Source organism: Olea europaea, chromosome 20, assembly GCF_002742605.1.
Source record: "Olea europaea var. sylvestris chromosome 20, O_europaea_v1, whole genome shotgun sequence".
Taxonomy (NCBI): Eukaryota; Viridiplantae; Streptophyta; class Magnoliopsida; order Lamiales; family Oleaceae; genus Olea; species Olea europaea.
In genome coordinates this window covers 15,733,851-15,757,453 of record NC_036256.1, presented here as the reverse complement: position 1 = coordinate 15,757,453, position 23,603 = coordinate 15,733,851, and the positions used below count along the sequence as shown (strand labels likewise).

The window sequence follows — 23,603 nt, the reverse complement described above, 5'->3', positions numbered from 1 at the left end:
GTGCCTGTGCAATGCATATATTGCCTCTTCTAAAGGTAATTTTAGCTGGTTGATTATTAAGGATTCGCAAGATACGTAGGTTAAATGCGTTCTTGGAAAGTAAAGAGAGTATTTCATTGATAACAACTTCGCGCAAAAGAACAAATAGGCCAAGCATAAAGCCTATCTAAAGCTAGCTCAATCACTCTACTTTAAATTCATAATTTTAAACAATAACCAATAAAGGATACATTAGACTAATTGCATAAAAGCATCTGTAACACGAAATACTAATCTAAAACAAAATTTTCACCACAAGTTTCAATTCTTTTCACCAGATAAAAATATATTATCACGAAAAATTGAGGTACCTTGGCCGAGAGTGAACTGAAGCCCCGTTTGGCTCCCATTAATTTTTATATCATTACATTTCATTTTTTTCTCTCATATTTTTAACCACACAATCTTCCATAAAATAATATTACATGTAAATCGAAATTTTTCCTTCTTTTTCAACCACTCATTTTTCAAAAACACTATTTCACCTATTAATTTTTCTACAAAATGGGGTCAAACGGGGGCTAAATGACATCCCTCTATCATGACTGGATTCAAACTTAGACCAGCAGATTTCTGACTAATTCGCTCATCTCCAGCAGAACTTGTCTTTTAATTCATCCCCTCAAATAGTCTCAACTTTCTCTTTTGAGCCTAAAGAAGTAGATGAAGTAAGAGGCATAAGAAAATAGAAAACGTCAACAAAAATCAATTCAAAACAGAAAAAGTAGAGTTTTTCTAATAATATATCTAACTCAGATGACAAAAAAAAAAAAAAAAAAAAAAAAAATCAATCTTTGAATGTCAAAAGATCATGTTTCCTTTTCATCGAATTAAATGAAAAATGCCAAAACATAGAAAATCGAAAAAACATTAACACAGCTCTAAAAAGAACATTCTCTCACGAGACCAAAGGGGGACGAAATCACGTAAATATGATTATATTAACAAAATATTTTCAAGTTAAACTTATACTCTTGCAAGAACCCAATTGAAGCAGTCCATGTCCAGCTTGAATAATAGCTTTAGTCTTTTAAGACATGTCAAACGGTACAAAGGTTAAGCCATTAAGCATGCAAGGATTAATAGATAAACTTACAAATGCAACGATAAATAACTTTCAGAGGTGGAAAGGATTAAGTAGAACATATTATTGAATGGATTGAAGAAAAATTGGATCGAAATCGGAAAAAAGTAATAGTGTAGAAAGAGCACCTAAACTCCGATTTGGGCTCATAACACCTTCTCAAAAAGAGAACGACGAGACGAGTAGAACTCACCGCTTTGTCGTGGCAAACAATGGATTTCAGCCATCCAAGTTCGTTTAGAATTCAAAAATTACTTTTAAAGTTTTGGTACTATTTCTGTCATTTAGTTTATTTTGAATTTTTTTTTAAAATTTTATTTTGTTTAAACTTGATTTTCATTAATTTTAGTTATCTTAAACTAGGTCTTCATGTAAACACGTTTAAATAAGGGTTATTTCATTATTTTATTCATCTTTTCATTAATAAAATCCGTGAGTTTATTATTTTCATAATTTAGCGGATTCCAAATTTCGCGTTCTTAAAGTTTTCACTTGATTTTCTTGTTTTTCGCCGCGTCAGAATTACTCGTCCTCTCTTCAAAAGTTTGAAAGAAGGGACTCTTCTGGTTCTGTAAGTGCATGGTTGAATTGATTGTTATTTGTAAATATAATTTAAACTTGAAAACACAAAATAAAATAAAAATAATAGTTGGAGTAGATTCGGATGAGGACCATATTTTCGATCCCCGCCTACGCCCTAGTGGAGAGGGGAATCTCAATGGAGAGAGGAATCTCTGCTGGATAGGATTGTTCCTGTGTATTTTGCCATCCTAACTCTTTCTTGATTTTATGTTTTGATTTTTAGTTTTATCCATCGTGGTTGTATTGAACTTAAAAATTATTACATGACGATAATTATATCTCCCAACTACAATAAAAAAATAAATGTGGCGATCACTATTCATTCAAGATGTATTTTGTGTTTTCTTATTTTACCTGAATATCCCATACTATCCTACTTTACTCCTGAAATCACTACTAATGGTCTTCTTACACGTATGTGGTGCTGCTGTTTTGCTTTATTTGAATTTTTAGTCAAAAAAAATAGTTGACATCATACCACGTAATTTTTTTTAAGAAAATGATATAAATTATATTGAGAAAATTGTCGCAAAAAAATAATAAACATTAATAAAATAATTGATTTTTTTTTTTAAAAGGACGAGTTATATGCATTTTTTAATATCACGTTTGATGTACGTTTAACTATTTTCGATATTCATTTAGATTATTTAATGTATCTATAATATAGTTCTCGAAATGATTTTCGAGAGAATATAGAATATTTATGCATTCGACTACCGTACAATCGTAGATGAATTTTTAAAGTTAGTTTATTATCGAAATTCTTAATTTTTTAAATGAAGTCTCTTTTGATATTATAAAAATTAAAAGTTTATTAGGAAATTTTCTAAATGATGCCAAAAATTTTATTAGATTATTTAAAAAATTAATTGATCGAGAAGAAAAAATAACAATAATAAAATAAAATTCCTAAAAATGTTCGAATTTCTTTTATATATAAAAATTTTTCATATGTTAAAATAATCAAGATGAAAAATTAGTTGGTCTCAATTTCGTGTTGCTATAATTGAAATATATTTTCTATTTCCCTACTACAATAAAAGAGTGAATGTAGCAAGCACTATTCATTCAAGACGTATTTTGTGTTTTTTTATTTTACTCTTGAATATCTCATAATATCCTACTTCACTCTTGAAATCACTACTAGTGATCTTCCTACAGGTGTGTGGTGCTACTGTTTTGCCTGATTTGAATTTTTAGTCCAAAAAAATAGTCGATGCCATACCACATAATAAATATTTTTTAAGAAAATGATGTAAATTATATTAAGAAAATTGTCGTGAAAAAATAATAAGCATTAATAAATTAATTAATTTTTTAAGAAAAATACGAGTTATATACATTTTTTAACGCACATGTTTGATGTACGTTTAACTATTTTCGATATTCATCTAAATCATTCGATGTGTCTATGATGTAGTTCTCGAAATGAGATTCGAGAGAATATAGAAGATTATGCATTCAACTACCGTACAATCGTCGATAAATTTTTAAAGTTAGCTTGTTATCAAAATTTTTAATTTTTTAGATGATGTCTCTTTTGACATTAAAAAAAATTAAAAGTTTATCAGAAAAATTTCTAAATGACATCAAAAATTTTATTAGATTATTTAAAAAAATTAATTGATCAAGAGAAAAAAGTAACAATAAGAAAAAGAATTCCTAAATGATCGAATTTCTTTTATATATAAATTTTTTTCAGACATTAAAATAATTAAGATGAAAAATTAGTTGACCTTAATTTTGTATTACTAGAATTGAAATGTATTTTCTATTTCCCTACTACAATAAAAGAGTGAATGTAGCGAGCACTATTCATTCAAGACGTATTTTGTGTTTCTCTATTTTACCCTTGAATATCCCATAGTATCTCACTTCACTCCTGAAATCACTACTATTGGTCTTTCTACGCGTGTGTGGTGCAGCTGTTTTGCCTGATTTGAATTTTTAGTCCAAAAAAATAGTTGACGTCATATCACATAATATTTTTTTTTAAGAAAATGATGTAAATTATATTGAGAAAATTGTCGCGAAAAAATAAGAACGTTAATAAAATAATTTATTTTTTAAGAAAAAATACGAGTTTTACGCATTTTTAACACACACGTTTGATGTACGTTTAACTATTTTCAATATTCATTTAAATAATTTGATGTGTCTATAATATAGTTCTCAAAATGAGTTTTGAGAAAATATAGAAGATTATGCATTCGACTACCATACAGTTGTCGATAAATTTTTGAAATTAGTTTGTTATCGAAATTCTTAATTTTTAAATGATGTTTCTTTTGACATTAAAATTTTTTATAAGTTTAATAGGAAATTTTCTAAATTACGTCAAAAAATTTTTGAGATTATTTAAAAAAATAATTGATCGAGAGGAAAAAATATGAAAAAAATTCTTAAAAATGTTCAAATTTCTTTTATATATAAATTTTTTTCAGATGTTAAAATAATCTAGATGAAAAATTAGTTGGCATCAATTTTGTGTTGTTATAATTAAAATGTATTTTTTAGGGATAGGATAAATATTCCCTTGATGCATGAATTAAAAACCCAAATTATTGGAGCTCAAAATTTATACGTCAGACATTATTTTAGTTTGAGTTCTTATTTTACATATAAAGGATGTATCTGATGATAACTATATTCAATATAATTAAATCGTGTAATTAATCGAATTTTTTTATTGATCAATATCCAATCGATTTAATGAAAAAAAAATTATTTACGTGTAATATTATTTTATGAAAAATTCTGTGATTGAAAATATTATTTAATCACCCAAATTTGATATATTTGAATTTAATCCTCCAAAATTTATATACATATAAAATATTCAATATTGTCAAATAAATTAATTTGTATCTTTTCGACTGAATATTAAATTCTTTCAACATTGTGTTAAGTTTCACTTTTATTTATCGCAACTGCTTTTAGGAAATAAACAATATACATGATTCAACATATTTCGTGTCACGTTATAAGGGTAAAATAGATTTGTATAAAAACATATGTCAATCGTCAAGGAAAAAAAAGGGAAAAAAAGTATTGTGGTACAATGCTTCGTGCATCATGGAGCATTTTCTCAATGATGCACAAAGCGATTGTTCTCCTGGGTGCTAGGAGCAATTGTGCTCCGTGACACGGAGAAGTTTTGCTCTATGTCACGGAGTATGTGCAACAATATGCTTGTTTTATATATATATATGATGCTTTGTGTTAATTTTATTTTCATTGGGCGATTGATATCTTTTTAGTGTCTTTCTTATTGGATGGTTTATTTAGGTTTTTTAATAAAAATTTACCATAAATCTTATATATTCTCTCGAAACTTATTTCAAGAACTATATCAAAGACACATCGAATGATCTAAATGAATATCGAAAATAGTTAAACGTACATCAAACGTGTGTTAAAAAATGCGTATAACTCTTCTTTTTTCTTAAAAAAAATCAATTATTTTATTAATGTTTATTAATTTTTCACGATAATGTTCTCAATATAATTTACATCATTTTCTTAAAAAAAAAATATTATGTGTATGACGTCAATTATTTTTCTTTTTGGACGTAAAAATTCTTAATAAAATTATTATCGCTTTATAATTTATATGAGTCATAAATTGTTATACTATTTTTCCTACTTTTCTCCATTCCTTTACGTAACATCTATAAAAAAATATATGCGGCATAAAAAAAATTTAATATATATAAACTACCATCGCAACATTTAAAAATATATATATATAATATATATTCTGTCCAGCATGGAGAGATCATCTCGCATTTTTTTCCTCCACTCTAAGAATGAATATGCTATTTATTTACTGTTCGTTTGTGAAGTATTTTCATTTTTCCATTTTATCCTTCAATCCTATTTTATCACCCTTCTATCCTATTATATTAGTAATTCATAAATTGAGGTACTAGGCAAAGACAAAAAAGGGTAATATAAATATTTAACTCATGCCATAATTGTTGACTGGGAGAGTGATATTTCAGTCGCCCAAAGTTATCTTCTCATATATGCTTCTTCACTTTGGTTTCTGCCATTTACCTAAGGTTAGCAATAAACAAGAAGAAAAGTGTAAAAACTTGGGGCTATAGAACCAGTTTTTTCTAAGAAGTTGTCGTTCTGTTTTGGTTCCTCAACCCTAACTTCGTCATTGTATTTCCTTTGTGGAGAAGAGTTCCAAAAGTCATCTTCTAAAATACGAATCGTAGCTCAATTTCTCTCTTCTTCTGTATTTTTTAACAATTCTCTCGAATTTACTGTTAATAAGAGTTTCTTTTGACTGTTTGATTTACTTCAGGTGTTGAAAAGATTGAGAAATTGCGGCCAAATAGGAGATCAGCGAACTGAGGTATGTCGATTCCACGTTCCATTATCTCAAGAACTCATCAGAAATTGATCAAATATTATGCTTATTCTTGTATTTTAAGTGTTCATGTTGAGGGAAAGAACTATTATTCCACACTCGAAAATAATTTGTGTACAGCCCCTTCTATATATGAGAAATTCATCCATTAATTAGGGAATAACAGCCTATCGAATCTCCCTAAAAATAGTAACTAACTAACCAGGAAATCATTTACCTAGGAGATCTGGTAACTTACTCTCCAAACCCCTTAAACTGAGAAAGGACTTGTTTATTGGAAATCACCAAAAAATACCGGAATTAATGCTGAATAAAAAACGAATATCTACGCACCATTGACAAATCTGTATTACCATACAGTAAAAAAGGAGGAACAAAAGATATCAAGGAAAAAGAATTAACTTTATGATATTATTTAATACAGTAAAATTGGGTGCAAATTATTTTAGTAATATTTTCCAATCTTTACTACTCTCTCCATCCTATAAAGATGAGCTTGCTTCCATTTTTACCCGGATTAAGAAAATACAATTAATATAGTTGGAAATATAAATTTTTACTTACATTTTTCTAATATACCTCTACATTAAATAATAGTTTAAATAAACAATACTCAAAAGTAGCCTAAAATTTAGGACATACAAAAAAAGGAACTAAACTCATCTTTATGGGACCGAGGGAGTAAAAGAATGCTACAGCTATCACACTACAACAAAAAATAAGTCAATACATCATATCATTATAGCAAGAGAGAATATGTGACCCAAAATCCGTTTCACCAAACAAGTCAAACTATTGGCAGCTAGACCCAATAATCCAGCCTGGAGGTGAGGCACACTATCTGAAAATCCCTATTTGAAGTCAATGCTAATCAACTTTGCAATTAGGGTAATAATTTGGATGCGAGAAGAAAGAAGCATACTCCAACTAACTTTTAAGGCAATTTCCATGTCATACCGGACTTTAATTTCATAGGCAGGCTATGGGAATTGTACTCTCAACCATTAGGCACTTAAATAAGCCCTTTATTCGTAATAGGCTTCTCTTAACAACAACAACAACAACAATAATGAAGAAGACAAAAATGTTTGACCATAAGAAGCTATGGATTTTTCGAAAAAATGGCCATCACTGCAAGAAGAAAAAAGATGGCAAACTGTCAAAGCAGCTCATGAACACTTAAAAGTAAGGGCTTATTACCCATGAATGTGTTATATAGTGCTAAAAGATATTATATATATGTTTTGTTGGTTCTTTTTTCGTATATCTTACGTGTATCGATTATTTTGGACAAAATATGAACTCTTTTGGCTTCAACTTGAACTCTCAAGTACACTCATGTATATTATCTTAGCCAATTCAATTAGTTTGTGACATCTACAAAATGGTTGTTGAAACTCATTTGTATCAAGGATTCCATCAATTTACAACCTCGAAATTTTAGGACATGTGGTGCTTTTTATCCCAACAAAAATGGAAATGATAACCCTGGCACGTTGAATGGCTAACCAAAATGAAGTAATTGTATCACCTAGAGGATCATGTCTTGATTGAAAAGATGGCAACAGGAAAGGAAATTATGAGGACAATTAAAATCAATTTTCCTTGGATTTAATTTTACTTCATTGAGTGATGACTTGGACCGATAGAGCCATTCATTTATTCCGAATGTGTAATCACATTCAGTTAGTTAAAGACCAACAATTTTAAAGAAAGCTACACTTAATGGATTTTCCGTCATCTGTTTTTTTACTTTCCAGCCAAAAATCTTAATCCATTTTTCTCTTTGACCAACAAACATAGAAGTACTCTTAGAAATGGTCAGGAATATATGCTAATATTTTTAGTTTTTTCTTATTGTAATTTGGTTATGTTCTAAAATTTGACACTTAATTCTTTGAGTAATGTTGATTTTCCAACTTTGTAAATATTTTACTTTCAGTTTTATGTCAATTCTCATTTTCCAATCCTCTCCTCTTTGAATATATAGTTTTATTTTTTTGGAGAGGTGTTTCAAAGTATTAATTATTTCACTCATGTATAAAGTTTCTTGAGTGATTGCAATGTGTTAATACAGTGCTGCCAACATTTAGAGTTATTGCTAGAAAGCATCCTATCGATGTTTCAGAATAATAGAATAATTGATTCAGCCTTTTGGGATTGCAACAAAGGTTTGAGATTTTATACACATCCATATATACAGTATATTTATATGTCTTCTCTTCTTTTTCCAATTTTTCGAGTTCTATTTGTTTGTAGTAAAAAAGTATTAAATCTGGTACATAAATAATGTATGCTACTCTTCTTCATTGCTTTAGGTTACTTTCTTGGAGATGAAAACTTCTGTGGCAAACTTCTTGTTTTCCAATCTGGTAAGCTAATTAATATGTTTATATATTGGCGTGATTTGATGCATTTACAACTATACAATTTTCAGTCTTAAATCTTTTGTTGATCTTATTCATCTCTTTTAAATCAGAAAATATTTTGTGTGTTCATTGTAGTCTATCCAAATAAAGATTTATAATATCATAATGCATGATTTTGCACCAGAAAACTACAAACAGATTTCTTACTAAGAATTCAATGGGCATCAAAGTTTTCCTTTTGATACACTTCTATTTTATCCCTTTTGTCAACACATGAGAGGATTATTTATCTTTTAGCTAAACTTATACTGCAAGGTTTGTACTATTTACCAGTCACTTAGGTTCAGATAACATTTCACCGAAAGATTCTGATTACATTTCGATTTATAGAATTCAATGACAGCATTGCACATCAATCGTAGGAATGAAATTTGTTTTCTTTTCAATTCTCTGATAGGTTGCTAAGCAACAATCTGTAATGTAATAATAATATATGATAATGCAGAGTGTTTGACATATATGAAGATTATATTTTCATTTATCATTTTAAACAATTAATTAAATTTGTAGATTTATTGAGAGAAATGAATAGATATTTTGAAATGTTAATATTACCTAAAAATTGACATAACTCGTGCATTGCACAGGTAGAAAACTAGTATACATAAAAAATGCCAAATATTCATCAATGCACGTGCTTCTCATAGTGTGTTTAGGTAGTGAACTGATGGAGATGGCAAGGCTAGGGTTTTCATTGATGATCATTTTGAGTTGGTCCTAGCCATGACGATCCATTTCGCCGAACAAACAATAAGAAGAGTAGCAAGCAATCGATGAATTGTAACAAAGAAACAAAGCATGACTCTTTAACAAATAAGTAATGAAAAGCGGGATTTTTTATTTTAATGAAAAAGTAACAAAACAATCTATTAATGTTTTTAAATATATCAAAAACCTATTTTTAATATGGTTATTTTTCGAATCATGGGCTCCACTTCGTAAATCAAGCCAGGGAACTATTGAGTCGCTCGACCCTTGTCATTCGTAGTTTAGGCCCCAAATGACTCATCCTATGCCATGCATGTCCATTTCCTTCAAGTTCATAGGATTATGAGTATGTGAGTTTTAATGTGTAATTTTAACATAAAAACGTAAAATGACTTCTTGTGCAAGCAGTATCAAATGCTGGAAAGAACATAGATTTGGAACTAAAATCGTATGGGTGCTAAAGATTGGGGACTAAAAGTTCAATTTTCTCATCCAATTTAACAACAGGAAAAGACTACATGTCCAGTGCCACATGACCCCCCACCGATAGGTGGACGCTCCATCCAAGGCCCATGTGGCCTAGGACGGAAAAAAAACCAGAATTTGTACCACCATACGTCGTTTCATTTGATAATCATATATTCCTATAGGCCTTTTACTTGATGAGTACTTCCAGTGAAGTAAAAATAAGAAAAATAGTAATTGGAAAGCTCGCAGCATAAACAATCGAAAAAATTCAACAAATAATTCATCATTTGTTGAATTTATTCTGAAAAATTTGGTTTTTCCTCTTTTATCAAAGTTCCTTAGAAAAGGTTTAAATTTGGTATTTTTTTTCCTCTTGATTTGTACATATGCTTTTTCTTCGATGAATTGAAGCGTTTTTTATTTTTTCTGAGCTGGGTGATGTACTGCATTTTTCTTAATTTTAAATGTGAATTGCACATTCAAGTTATCTAGTTATTAGATCGAGGGAAATTTTAGCGAAGATTAGAAATTTGGTTACTATTGTTTGATGTTTTATCTGGAACTGTGCTGAATCTGTTTATGTGAACGAAGTTTGATGCTATGGGATTTTCTTGTAGAGTTAAGATTTGAAGTAATGAAATTGAGGATGAAGAATTCTAGAAATCGAAGGAAAATAGAAGAAATTGTCTTGAAATTATAGGTGATGCAAGGACAATGAGAAATGAGTTGAATTTTCGGAAACTTTCATATCTAAAGGTTAAATTATGAGCCATTTCAAAACTAAGAAACGTGGTTTAAAATTTCATAAATGACATATTATTAAATTTTATTTATAAAATAATTAATTAAAAATATATTTTACTAATTAAACATATTAAGGTCACAATTCCATATAATTTGGTCACAATTTTTCGAATTAATTGGTTATAAGTTTTTCTCAGTCACAATTCAAAATTTTCGTAGGTCACAAATTATTTATCGATCATAATTTATTTCTCGATCTTAAATTACAAATTTTATATATCACAACTTATTTCTCGATCACAAGTTACAAATTTTATAAGTCACAACTTATTTTATGGTCACAAAATATCAAACTAATTGCTCTCAAATTATTTCTAAGTAACGAATTATCAAAATATTGGTCACAACTTAACAAATTTTTAGGTCTGAAATTATTTATTGGTTACAAATTAATTGGTAACAAATTATTTTCGATCACAAATAAAATTTTTTACATGTCACATATTACTTATTAATCACAAATTAATTGATTTATTTGTCATAACATTGAAACAATTATCATATCGTCCCAACTCCACCGCCAGAGTCGACGTCAATGCCACCACCATCATCACTGCCACAACCTAACAATCATTATCGCCTTCACAACCTATAATGTACCACATCAACATCGCTTGCACCACAAACACCACCTCCACATGCAATGCACCACCATCACCACCCCATCACCGCCAACCATACCTCAATTCACACTGGATAAATCAACCCACCACCACCTCCATGTCATAGCCCTAGTAAATGACATGGAAAGAATCGAATACCAGATCTACATGTTGTTCTCGATTTGTCAATCATTGAAAACGAGCTCTTCCGCTACCTAGCTCTTTGCTTTGTCCTCGATCTCGTTAGAATACTACTTGCCATCACTACCACTTCACCACCTTAGCCAATCGAAATCGCACACACATTGAAAACAGCATTGGAATCTCACATAACCACAACCACCCAACAATCAACACCATAAACACAACCATCCGTGACTAGGGAAAAAAATAAAGGAAAGGACCCTCGATCTGTAGCACCCTTCAATTTACAACACTGAAGAGGAAGCGGCAATCGGCGCCTAGCTGCGTGCAGTGGCATCGTCCCCGATCCACAATTGATCTGTGCCTTATCGACATCTTTAGCTGCACCGATCATCGTGGGCTACCCTCATCACCGACGAGAGGTTAGGGAGAGGGTGAGAGAAGAGAAAATAGAGAGGTAGGAGGCTTAGAGGAGAGAAGGGATAGAGATAATTAAGGTTTGGGATGAAATTGTGTATGGTAGATTATTTAATTTTTGAATTGTTATATTTAATACAAGTATTTTTTATTTTTCTTATATTAGTTAATTAAAAAAAACTCTGATTTTTGAATTAATAAAATGATTTATGAATTGAGATCTCCAAATCTCTTTATTCCTGTAATTTTCACTTGAATTTTTTTTCCATTAACCTACCATTAGAAGGCTCCACCCAACCTACCTTTCAAGGGAAAAACTGGATTGGCTCGGGCCCACCCAATACCTGTTAAGGTTTCGATCAATCAATTACTGTCAATTCTTGCTTATTACTTGCGATGGCAACGAAGTTTTAGAGGCAGGAATGGCGTAGGGATTAAAATATTTTTTGTTCTCTGTCCAATTGAATGATCTATTTATTTTTTAATATTGATTGTTATTTTTAAATATGATTTAAACTTAAAAACATAAAATAAAAAATAATAATAATATTTGGGATAGATTCAGATGAGGGAACATGTTTTTTCATCATTGCCTATTCCCCAATGGATAGGGGAATCCCTACAGGATCAGGTTGCGCTTGTGCATTTTTCCGTCCCTACTTTTTCTTCTTTTTATGTTTGATTTTTAGTTTTATGCAACGTGCTTGTATTGAACTTAAAAATCATTACATGATGATAATTATATTATAATAATGAAAATGCAAAATATTTATCAATGCACATGCTTCTCACAATGTGATGGGGTAATAGACTGATGAATATGGCGTCAGTGGATTATGTTGGCGGTGGATGGATTCTTCATGGCAAGGCTAGAGTTTTGATTGATGATCGATTTGAGTTGATTCTAGCAATGATGATACATTTCGCCTAACAAACAATAAGAAGAGCGGGAAGCAATTGATGAACCGTAACAAAGAAACAAAGTATGACTTTTTAATGAATAAGTAATAAAATGTGGGTTTTAGTGAAAAAGTAACAAAGAAATCTATAACTATTTTTAATTATATCAAAAACCTATTTGATCTAGTTGACGAGTTTGCGAACTCTCAAACCGCTCGAGCCCATTGTCATCCGTAGTTTAGGCCCCCAATATCTCGTCCTATGTCATAGATGTCCATTTCCGTCAAGTTCATAGGATTATGAGTATGTTCGGTGCACGACTTTTAACTTGTAATTTTAACATAAAAAACATAAAATGACTTCACATGCAAACGGTAGCAAATGCTTGAGAGTGAGTAGAGCAACTTTATAGGTTTGGGACTAAAATCGTATAGGTGCTAAAGATGGGGACTAAAAGTGATATTTTCTCATCCAATTGAACAACGACGATGTAATAATTACAGGAATAGGAAAAGGAAAAATCCTGAATCTGTACCACCCGTAGGTACTGTAACCGATGTGATACGGTTACTACGTCGTTTCATTTGATATTCACATTGTTCTAATGGGTCCTCCGTGGCTGTCGCTTTACATTTGAACTCGAGTACTTCGAGTGAAGTAAAAATCAAGAAAAAACGTCATTGGAAGGCTTGCAGCATAAACTGCCGAAAAATTCAATAAAAAATTCGCCATTCGTTGAATTTATTCAGAAAAAATAAGGTTTCCTATTTTATCAATAAAATTTGCTAGAAGAGGTTTAAATTTGGTATTTTTTCCTCTTGATTTGTACATATGCTTTTTCTTCGGTGAATTGAAGCCTTTTTTTCTTTTTTCTCTGAGCTAGGTGATGTAATGCTTTTTATTTTTATTTTTATTTTTATTTGAAATGTGAATTATGCATTGAAGTCCTCTGGTAATTAGATCAAGGGAATTTTTCGCGAGGATTTGAAATTTGGTTACTGCTGTTTGATGTTTTTTCTAGAACTATGCTGAATCTGTTTATGTGAATGAAGTTTGATGATATGTAATTTTCTTGTAGAGTTAAGATTTGAAGCTTATTTAAAAGCTTTATGGCGCGGATCAAGCCTCAAGCTCTTTTGCAACAAAGTAAAAAGAAAAAGAGACCGAGTGGGATCAGTGTCACTTCCATTCTAATTTACGCCCTAATTGTTGTTGTCATGGTGTTTTTCCTTTACTCTTCCTACAGACATTGGTCTAGGAGGTTTGTGAATTTCTTCCGCTGTTCTCCTTGATGTTGACTCATGATTTTGCAGTTTAATTGGATTCCATCTGAGCTGCTAATGTAGTAATCTGGCTGCCCTGTTTGGTTAAAAAACTCTGAAATTGATTCAAATGTGGATAGATTATTAGGAAATGATTTATATGGATAATTAGATCATTTAAGATGGATTTCATGGGCATCTGGGGAAAAATGAATGATGGTTTGAATTTCTTAATCCTTCCTGTGATTAGTCTGAATAATTTTGCAAATTAAACTGAGGATTGTCTTATAAAAGATACTCTTTCTGAACATAAAGAGGCTGAGAAATATGCATGGAATAATAAATTTTAAATATTTAAGTATTCTGATGCAATTGTATGCACATATACTTAGTTGCGAAGAAATAGAAATCTTGAAATAAACATTTAATTTGTTCATAACCCATGGTTGCTTATTCCTGTGTAGGTCACAATTTCATATGGAGAATGCATCATTAGGTGTAGAGGTAAGAAATGTCTCCCAACAGTTTCTTAGCAATTTTTTTTTGTTTTTTCTTTCTACTATATCATTTGTTACTTTACTATGCTATGCTCCTCTGGTTGTAAATAGAAGTACACTGTTTTACAACTGGTTACTAAATTCTCAGATTTCTACTTTAGGTTCTCTTAATGTTTGTTCATCCTACAATCCTGCATGCATTCCCTTCAAATATGATTTTCTCAACAGCAGCCTTCAGCAATGCATTTTCTATGTATGTCATCCTTATGAGTTTATCTTTTTCTAATCTACTGCAGCACGATAATATGTTTGGTGATATAGAGAAGGCAGTTGTCATCCCCAAATATGCTGTAAGTTTCTGGATATGCAGGTTGTGCTCTGTTTGTTTCATGGCTGTTGATATTATTATGGGATTTATGCTAAAGTCATTCTCTTCTTGTAGTAGCCTTGTCGCATTGTAGTTTTTGGTCAGTGATAATATTAACTGTAAATGACTAAATCTAGTATTGTTATAGTTATTTGATTATCCTTCTTTTGGCTGAAAATCAGTTATTTTTTTATCTTCTTGCTTTGGAAATATTTATTTCAGGTGTTTCTATCTTCATATTGGTTCTTTGGTTTTCCTTTTCAGGGTAATTTAATGTATGTGTGTGTTAGCAGGTGATAAGTACCTCAAAAGGATCAATAACCGTTGAACTATACGATGAAGGTTCTCCTCATGTTGTTGCAGAATTTATTGACTCAAGGTACATACTAGGACAGCTTTATCTGTCAATTGCTCTGAATTTTAGATGTCATAAAAAGGGTGCACATTTAGGTAAACTTTTTTGCCGCATAACTATTTTCTCACACTTTTCTTATTGGTCCTATTTCTGTTGATGAAATTTTTGCATTCTTTTAGTTGATTAATGCTGATCCTTGGTAAGTAAAAACCAGGCATTCTTACAATGCTTATACCTCAGAATATATTTTGTAAATTGTCATGCATTTAAATCGAAGACTAGCAGCATCTGGTGTGTTACAGACTACTCCTTAGGCTGTTAATAGAATTTTTTTTTATCTACTATGTTGTATTGATAGCTCCTCAATAAGCTCATTAAGATTTTGTTATGAATCAAAATGGAGCTATTCGTCCATTGAGGTAGGAAGATGATCAACATTGTCATGTGATTATTGCAACAAATTTCTAGACCATCAACCAAGGTAACAGTTGACATTGTCAGTTGTCACCTAATACTTTCTAATTTAGATTCACTTGTTTATACAATGAGGGGATGTTCAGTGTCTGACTCCCCTGACCATTCCCAGAAAAGGAGCGAATAAAAAAATCCTCTGATGTTGACATCTTTTTCACTTCCAAAAAATCCTCTGGTGTTGACATCTTTTTACTTCCATTCTCATTCTTTCTCTAGCTCCCTCCCTCCCTGTGTTTGTGTATGTTCTCTCTGTATGTTTTCCATTCTATCAAAGCTTTTTGCTTAGTTTTGTTTTCTATGATACTGTTTGCTCATCACTTGTACTTGCAATGTCCTAGAAGTGCATCACAAAATTCTAACTTTTACTAGTAATGTTGACCAAACTGAATTTGCAGTAAGAAGGGACGCTTTAAAGGAAGGCTCTTTAACCATGTAATAAAGAACTTTGTCATCCAAGCAGGTGATGTTGATAGACCTGGAACAGTTGAAGATTGGACTTCAAGGGGAAAACATTATAATCAACTCGACACAAGGTATGATCTACCTCAAATCTCCGTATATTCTTTTTGAACTCATTTAGTCTTTAATATGCCATTGCTGTTGAAATGTACTGAGTTTGTAATGCTTGACTCAGCTTGAAGCATGAAGCTTTTATGCTTGGTACTTCTAAGGCAAAACAGGATGGCAGCGGATTCCATCTTTTCATTACAACTGCACCAATTGCAGACCTAAATGAGAAAATTAGTGTATTTGGACGAGTTGTCAAGGGAGAAGAAGTTGTACAGGTTGAACATCTTTGCTCATTTTCGATGTTATTACACACACTCCTTATACTTTTCTTCATTACAAGAACTGGATCACGCCTGCTAGCCTGGACATAACTATTTGTCCACTCTTAAGATGGAATTTAATTCCCCTCATATACTTTCTTATGTCCATGTCATTGCATTTCTGAGTTTAGGATAATGTCGTGAAGCATTTGCTGAAATCATTTAATACTTTTGAAGATTGATAATAAGCCGTGATGATCAAGTCTTAGACGAGGATGCCAAATATCCAGTGTTTGATGAATACGATTATCTGCATATCAACATGTTGACTTATAAGTCCGAATACGCTTTTTCTATAGCTTATGGAGATATGTCAAAAATTCAACATACACAAAATTTATATCGACTTAAGCTGTTGATGACTTAACTAATAAATCTTGATTTCCCCGTGAAAGAGAGCACTTAATGAATCTCTGCAGCGTGAACTTTTCAGGGGTGTTTATTTCGTTTATTTTTCTTTTGAGTACTTGTTATTTGTTGACTTAGATCTCAATGGGTGGATAAGAAGATATGCTGTTTTCTACTCTAATTTCTGCTCTTCGTTTCCATGATTTTATTTCAGACATTTGTTGCATGTGAAAAAATTTGAATGATTATGTACTGAATGCAAAATTATGCCATGATATTCAGGAAATTGAAGAGGTGGACTCAGACGAGCATTATCAGCCTAAAACACCTATAGAAATCATCGATGTGAATTTGAAACAAAAGATTTAATGGATGTCGGTCGGGTTTTTTGACTGCTTTCTGTTTATATGATGAGGCTGTCCCCGCCATCAAAGACACAGCCTCTTATGGTAAGAGTTGAGTTGTTCTTTATCACCTGCCCGTTCTTGTTAAGTGCAGGTTTAAGTTCTCGCTTCTTAAGCACAAGGACTTCGTTTATCCTGTTTTTACCTTTTTTTCGTCTCTTTTTTCATTTTTATTTTTATTTTTATTTTTTCAATTTTCTGAGTCTGTTTGTTGATACCAGATTTCATTTTTTGCATTCCTTCTTACAAAGTCAATAGTTGGTCCTTCTGATTTGAGCAAGATTTTTGAGAATGAAGCCTTTTCAAAATTAAAGCATCTACTTTATACTTGGACCAACATTCAAGTGCTCTTAAATTCTTGGATTATCAATCATCCATTCTTTAATTTATGTCTCCATGTATGGATTTTCCCATAAATATATATTACAAAGTTGGGTTGTACCCGAAGAAGTTTCGACTGAAAATGTATCCCTATCGTTTGAACTCCCTACACGTCTCTACCTGTCTCCCACGCCCGCACCCATGTTCTTGCTAACTTCATTTTCATCAAGGATTTCACTCCTCCCAACGAATGCTTGAATCCAGAACAACTGTAATTGAAACATTTTGCTTCATGTGCATGTGTAACATAGTTCATCTATTTTAAAATATATAGCACGATCCAGCAAATGATACAAGCTTAAAAAGATTCAATATGACAGTTGATATTTCTTTTGAGCTTTCACTTACAATTAGGGTGCGTTTGATTGCAAGATGGAAAATTACATGGAAAGAAAATATTCTCCAAGCAATTGAATTGCCTAGAAATTATTTTCGTGGAAATTGTCAATTAAATACATTTGATTGACTTAATTTTCCACTTAGAAAATATTGTACTTTTCCATCTTTTTGTGTTTGATTGTCATTATTTTCCATGAAAAATATCATTTTTTCCAACTTTTATTGTTTGATAGCGACTATTGTCCATGGAAATTGTCACTTTTTCCATGGACAATGGTCACTTTTCCATGAAAATTATTCATTCAATTTTTTAGGACTTTCTTCCATCACAAAAGACTGTTTAGTGAAGTGAACCAGTGCCATATTTTTTATTCTGATCCGAATGTCAACTATTTAATTAATTATAGGATACATTAATATTAACAATGTTGTTCTCATTGCTTAAGTTAAAAAGTGCACTACTATTATGCAACAACAATATGCTGCTAGATCGACGTCTGTCCAACATATATGAAGGAGATCTAGCAATTGCAGACCAAATACATTAACAATGTTTATCAACTCTCCTTGATTCTGTAATAGAATCTTCACTCTCTCAATTGGTGCAACAGCACTTTTTCGCTATAATTGCAGCAGACCGGTCAATGAAGAAAAGGTGTCAATACTCTTTGTTCTTGAAAATCCAATCAATTTGAAGCGTCCCAATCCTTACTTGAAAGGTTATAGTGGTCTTTATCGGAAAATTGCCTCAAAAAAATTGCTAAAACAGGCATCAATTGTCGACCGAAAAAATAAAATAATAAGGTCGGTCAAATTTTTACCTTCTGAATTGATCGACCCTTTGGTCAATTTGGAATTGATTGATGCCAAATAATGGTTTCCATGGCTAGATCTAATTAGTTCTGTCATCGACTTTCGGGAAATGGTAGACGAGTGGGACCCATTATGGGATATACAATGCATTACAGACGTAACCTGCTTTGAAAGGAGGGAGCATTGATATGGGAAGTCATGCTTAACCTCTCTTTGCTTTCGTTACAGGAAAAGTTTGGAAAGATAATTAGGCATAATTCTTCTGGTGACCGTCGAATTTCTCGGAAGGAAAATTTTGAGCAATTACATAGTCAAATATATCTATGTATTGACGAGACATTTTCTCTTTTGTGCTCGCATAGTGAAAAAAAATTAGGTCTAGCATATGGATTTTCTTGTCTCTATTACATAGCCAAGTATCTCTATGTATTGACGAGACACTTTCTCTTGTGTCCACATAGTGAGAAAAAATTAGATAGCATATGAATTTTCTTGTTTCTTTAGTGTTTGTATAAATATTAGAATAACCTAGGTGTGATAAAATCTATGATATTTTTCAATGCTTTGGGATTTTGAGTTAGTGAGAAATTCCATAAGATTTAATAACCTTTTCTACGATACTCATTTTTATCCACACATTCTTCATTAAAATAATGTTACACGCAAACAAATTTTTTTTTTTTAACCATACATTTTCCATCAATTTACTATTTCATAATACATTTTTTTTTTAAATTAAAGGGGCTCAAGCACACCTTAAATAAGAATCAGGAGAGCAAACCGAGATATTGATCTCAATTTTCAAATGTTCTATTCAAGTCACATCTAAACAATTTATCGAAATTACAAGAGTTGGGAATGGGATTGGAGGAGACACATGGTGAGAGGGGTGCAGGCTCTTTTCAAATAGTTAGATGTACAAAAGTCACGTGTCTTTTTAAAGATTTATTTTCGATAAAAGTCATATATTGAAAACTAACTTTGTATATATTGAAAAGGTTAGAAGACTCGTCATAAAATCAGTTGGGGGTTCAACTTATTATGACTCAAATAGGTTAGAAAACTCTACTGTACTCATTCACTTTTTTTATGACTGGCAAATATGAAGGATTCAAAATAATCTATTAAAGATAACAAAAAGATATGGCCATTTATATTAATCTTTATACTTTTATGCATATAAAGAGCAAATGATTAAGAATGGCAACAATATGATGGGTCAAGCCATGGAAGTCGTCTCATGCCCTGTCCCGTCAAAAATTTATGAGAGGTGGATTAATATATTTCAATTTTTTGATCTGATTACTTATTTATTTTATATAAGAAATAAATTTAAATAAAAAAGGAGTTTTGGATGGAGACCGTGTTTCACGATACCTTGACGGAGTAAGCGACACGGAACAAGATGAGAATCGGCATTTTGCCATTCCTAATTAGTGGTGCCAATGGTCAGCTCGGCCCTAACGAGCCGAGAGCTCGGCTCGTTCAATTTCTCGTGGGCTGAGTCGAGCTTGGGCTCGTGGGTTCGTCATTTTTTTTTAATAAAGAGTTTTACAAATAAATGAAATAATAGAAAATACTTTTAAAAAAAATAAAAAGTATTAAAAAATACAAATAATTTAACGAAAATAATTTTTTATTTATTTTTATTTATATCATATTGTAATACTTTTTATAAAGTATAAAATATTTATATAATGAAGACGAATTATTTTTTGAAATACATTTACAAAAAATATATTTTTTTGATTTCTTTTTAAAGTAGATAAAATGTAAACCCTCCTCCTTTATCCTAACTTGGGACCGGTTACATCAATTTTAAGTAGGTGGAGTTAAAAATTGTACACAAACAACTTGTTGTAACGTGTACAATTTTTTAAAGAAAATTAATTTAATGATTAAAAAATAAAGAAATTTTGATTAATATAATTAAATCAAATATCACTTACCTGACGACATGCAATTTCAGCATATTTATCTTGTAGTCGGAAATGAGCGTCTTGTCAATCCTTTACGCACATTAACGTTTCCAAAACATCTTCTTTTAGTCGGCTCCTGACATCGGTCAAAATCCTTTTACCGGCACTAAAAGCAGACTCCAACACAACAGTGCTAACCGGAGTGTCAGCAGATCTTTCGCAATTACAGAAACAATTGGCCAATGTCTTTCATACTTTCGCCAGAATTCAATTAGTTCTTCTGAAGGTATATTATGATTGAGTAATCAATTTCGACAGGTATCGCATTTTGAGTTTCGACTGATGTTTGATGAGATGCAAATGTAGACGACATGACACTAGATGAACACACTACAGTTGCATCATATCTAAATGTATTAATGCCTTGAAATAAATTCATTATTTCGACATCATCTTCTTCAATTTTAGCAGAAGGAGTAGGTGCAGATGGTACCCGACTAACATTTGCACCCATTCTTTCCGCATATAAATCAGACATTTCACATAATGTTTGCTCTAAATTCTTATAAGTCATAGGTGTATCAAGTATTAAAATTTTATTGATTTGATCAATTACGTATTTAGTTCCCGAAATATTATATTGGGGATCCATTGTGCATGCTAAAGGAAATAACATAGACATTTCTTCCCAATATTTTTTAAACTTTAATTCCATATCAATTATAATTTCACTAAAAGCAGGATCATTTTTATATTTATGGAATGTTCTTGCAATTATATAAAGGCGTTCAAGAATCATACAGCTTGTGGGATAATAAACGCCAAATAAAATCTTTGTGGTCTCATAAAAAGATGTCAAAAATCGTTTAACTTTCAAAACTAAAATTCAATCGGATTCATTTAACATACTATCGTCATCACTTCTAACGTGTCTATTGTTATAAAAGTCAGTTATTAAATTTTCGAAACATTCACATTACTTTAATAGCAAGTAAGTAGAGTTTCATTTATGACCTACGTCGCTAACAAATGTTTTAGCAGTCGTCACCCTTAATTTGACAAAAAAATCTTCAAATGCTTGTTTTCTACTAAAAGAGATCGTAATATATACTAATGCATTCCTAATCCTTTGAAATTCACCCTTTATATGTTTTAAACTATCTTGCACAATTAAATTCAAGATATGACACACACAACGAATATGAAACAAATACACAACAAAATCAGGTTGAAGTATCTTACACAATTTATTGACGACTACCTTATTAACACTAGCATTATCAAAAGTAAAAGATCGAATTTTAGTCTCGTAATGATATTCTCTAATAATACTGATAATAACATTATATATGTTATTAGCATTGTAAGGAAACTCAATAATTTTAAAAGTAATAATTTTCTTATGCATGCACCAAAGTGGATCTATATAGTTTGCGGTTGATGCTATATATGCTCTTTTATTAACCCCTTCCCATATATCAGAAGTTAAAGATATAACACTCCATATTGTTGCAAATCTATAATTAATTGTTGTTTTGAATTATTGAAATAATTTATTGTATTGGCAAGAAGAGTGTTTCGACTTACCCCAGCGTACCTTGGTTGAAGATATTCTTTCACGAACGAGACGAAGTGTTGGTTGTCTGCAATAGCCAGAGGCAACTCAGTGGCGACAACAAATTTCACCATTTCAGTTCGAGTATTGTCCTTCGAGTACACCCACGTGGATAGGGGTGAAGTTGTAGAACCGGCGCCTGAACTGCCGAATTGCAATTGTGTTTGACCAGTTGAAAGAAGTCCATGTCTTGCCGCACATGCTTTGTAGTGACAGTTGAGATGGGTGGTATCAATTCTTTTTTGTCATGCCAATCTTTATTGGTAGTATTTACATACTGCTTTAGATTTTGTAAGGCCATCGATTTTTAGTTGAAATCAACTTAAAGTGATCCCAACATTTTGCTTGTTTTTTGGCCTTTCGCCTTCCCTTCGCATCTGGGATGTTTAACTCAATATCTTCATTCTCATGTTCCGCTTTGGGAATTTAATATCATCAAAATCAATTGGATCGTGGCTTCCCTGACCGTGAATGTAAACATCTTCAAGTATCGGTAGGTCATTTAGGTCGGTAATTTCATTTGGAAATCGACTTTGCGGCATCCTAGACGATTCGTCATGATGTGGCCCACATCCTGTATCGAACAAGCTTTCAACAAATGAGTGTTGATCCATTTGTTTGATTGTTTATGATGAAATCTTAACTAGAAGAATATAAATGTAGTGAGATTGTAAGAATTGAGAATTGGATGAATTGAAATTGTAACTAATAAACTGTAAAAATTGAATTGATATTATATATTTTTTAGCACAAGAGAGTAAAAATTGGATAATTGATATAATAAAAGAGAGTTGAGAAAGTTGGAGATTTGGAGTAGCAATTGATATGAAATTTTTTTTTTGAGGGAAGAGGTATTTATAGTAGAAGGGAGGAAATTAAAAAAAAAATATTTCAGTGACCGAAACGGTCATTGAATTGGTCACTTAACCTTTGTGGCTGGACGAGCCACGGCTTGTGGCTTGTTCAAACGAGTCGAGCCCACAAGCGGCTCACCTCCCGGTGAGGCCCAATGGCTCGTGCTCGGGCTCGTGATTTTACGAGTCCGAGCTGCCCACGAGCCCCATTTTCACGAGCCGAGCCGACGGCCCTTTTGACATCCCTATTCCTAATGGGATGATTAACCACTACCTGTACTCGTTTGAAATAAAAGGCCAAAAACTTGTGGCAAATAATTGAACTTCTAGAAAGGCTGGGGGCCATTAGGAAATATATTTAGCTTAGAAGCGCGTGACGACTCACTCGCTAGTGGAAGGGGACAAGAAACTGCTAAAATAAGCCGTAAGTGCTCACATCTTAACCTGCGCACATAGTTGCAGCATAAGGAGAAAGAAGAGGGAAAATAAGAGAGAGAAAGGAAGAAGATGTGTAGAAAGAGAGAGACTGGCGGGTGGAGGGCTGAGTCAATTCGTCTGGACACGGACGAGTCAAGAAACCGAGT

The 23,603-nt window shown here is 31.7% G+C and overlaps 1 protein-coding gene across 5 annotated transcripts; it reads left to right on the top strand.

Annotated features, from left to right (window-relative positions):
* The first annotated feature begins 5,764 nt into the window (after positions 1-5,764).
* LOC111369807 (peptidyl-prolyl cis-trans isomerase CYP21-3, mitochondrial-like) lies at positions 5,765-19,191 on the top strand. Of its 5 annotated transcripts, XR_002698285.1 has the most exons (13): positions 5,765-5,930; positions 6,024-6,074; positions 7,128-7,274; positions 8,167-8,260; positions 8,408-8,461; positions 13,640-13,822; positions 14,288-14,327; positions 14,617-14,670; positions 14,981-15,066; positions 15,912-16,049; positions 16,151-16,301; positions 16,977-17,143; positions 18,860-19,191. XR_002698285.1 is itself a non-coding variant. In XM_022991470.1 (12 exons), exons 6-12 carry the CDS (start codon positions 13,671-13,673, stop codon positions 17,061-17,063), a joined length of 708 nt encoding a protein of 235 aa, XP_022847238.1. In that variant the 5' UTR covers positions 5,765-5,930; positions 6,024-6,074; positions 7,128-7,274; positions 8,167-8,260; positions 8,408-8,461; positions 13,640-13,670; the 3' UTR covers positions 17,064-17,815. The 5 variants fall into 5 exon arrangements, 4 of the variants coding, with proteins under 4 accessions (XP_022847238.1, XP_022847239.1, XP_022847241.1 ...); XM_022991470.1 differs by lacking the exon at positions 18,860-19,191 and having other exon boundaries at positions 16,977-17,815; XM_022991471.1 differs by lacking the exons at positions 5,765-5,930; positions 6,024-6,074; positions 7,128-7,274; ... (1 more) ...; positions 8,408-8,461; positions 18,860-19,191 and adding an exon at positions 13,102-13,320 and having other exon boundaries at positions 16,977-17,815.
* Positions 19,192-23,603: the final 4,412 nt, after the last annotated feature.